Source organism: Mastomys coucha, unplaced genomic scaffold, assembly GCF_008632895.1.
Source record: "Mastomys coucha isolate ucsf_1 unplaced genomic scaffold, UCSF_Mcou_1 pScaffold11, whole genome shotgun sequence".
In the NCBI taxonomy this organism is placed as follows: domain Eukaryota; kingdom Metazoa; phylum Chordata; class Mammalia; order Rodentia; family Muridae; genus Mastomys; species Mastomys coucha.
Genome location: NW_022196893.1, coordinates 13,143,639 through 13,144,335, shown reverse-complemented (window position 1 = coordinate 13,144,335; position 697 = coordinate 13,143,639). Strand labels below are relative to the sequence as shown.

The 697-nt window shown below is 54.5% G+C and overlaps 1 protein-coding gene across 2 annotated transcripts in view; it reads left to right on the top strand.

Moving 5' to 3' along the window:
• LOC116076713 (cytochrome P450 2D1-like) overlaps positions 1 to 644 on the top strand; it is a 24,153-nt gene extending 23,509 nt beyond the window's left edge. For both annotated transcript variants that reach the window (XM_031350534.1, XM_031350544.1), the window contains exons 8-9: positions 154 to 295; positions 391 to 644. In XM_031350534.1, the coding sequence (XP_031206394.1) occupies positions 154 to 295; positions 391 to 569 (321 nt within the window). In that variant the 3' untranslated portion in view covers positions 570 to 644. The remainder of the gene's footprint in view (positions 1 to 153; positions 296 to 390) is intronic.
• Positions 645 to 697: the final 53 nt, after the last annotated feature.

Sequence of the window (697 nt, the reverse complement as noted above, 5' to 3'; positions counted from 1 at the left end):
TGTCACAGTATTAATGAGAACTGAGAAGCCTCTGGGGCTAGGGTTACATGAAAGGATCCAGTGTGTGAGGTAGAGGCTGTGTGTGGGAACTTGGTGAGCAGGGTCTAGACAACCCCACCCCAGTCCATGTTCACAATATGTGCCTCCTGACAGGGGACGACCCTCATCACCAACCTGTCCTCAGTGCTGAAGGATGAGACTGTGTGGGAGAGGCCCCTCCTCTTCCATCCTGAACACTTCCTGGATGCTCAGGGCCACTTTGTGAAGCATGAGGCCTTCATGCCATTCTCAGCAGGTGCCTCTGGGATGCCTGGCTTCTCTTCCTCTCTCCAGAATGCTTTGAATTGTGAAGCCAGGGCCCTGGCTCACTGAGCCCTCTTTCACCCACAGGTCGCAGAGCATGCCTTGGGGAGCCCCTGGCCCGCATGGAGCTCTTCCTCTTCTTCACCTGCCTCCTGCAGCGCTTTAGCTTCTCAGTGCCTGCCGGACAGCCCCAGCCCAGTGACCATGGAGTCTTTGAGGCTCTGACAACCCCATGTCCTTACCAGCTCTGTGCTTTGCCCCGCTAAGAGGACATAGAACACCTCACTCACTGTGTTTGCTGGGGTCCTTATGTGCAATAAAGCATTTTACTCTAAACTAAATCATCCCTGTGAGATCAAGGGGCCTGAGCAGACTTCCATGGCCATCCACATTC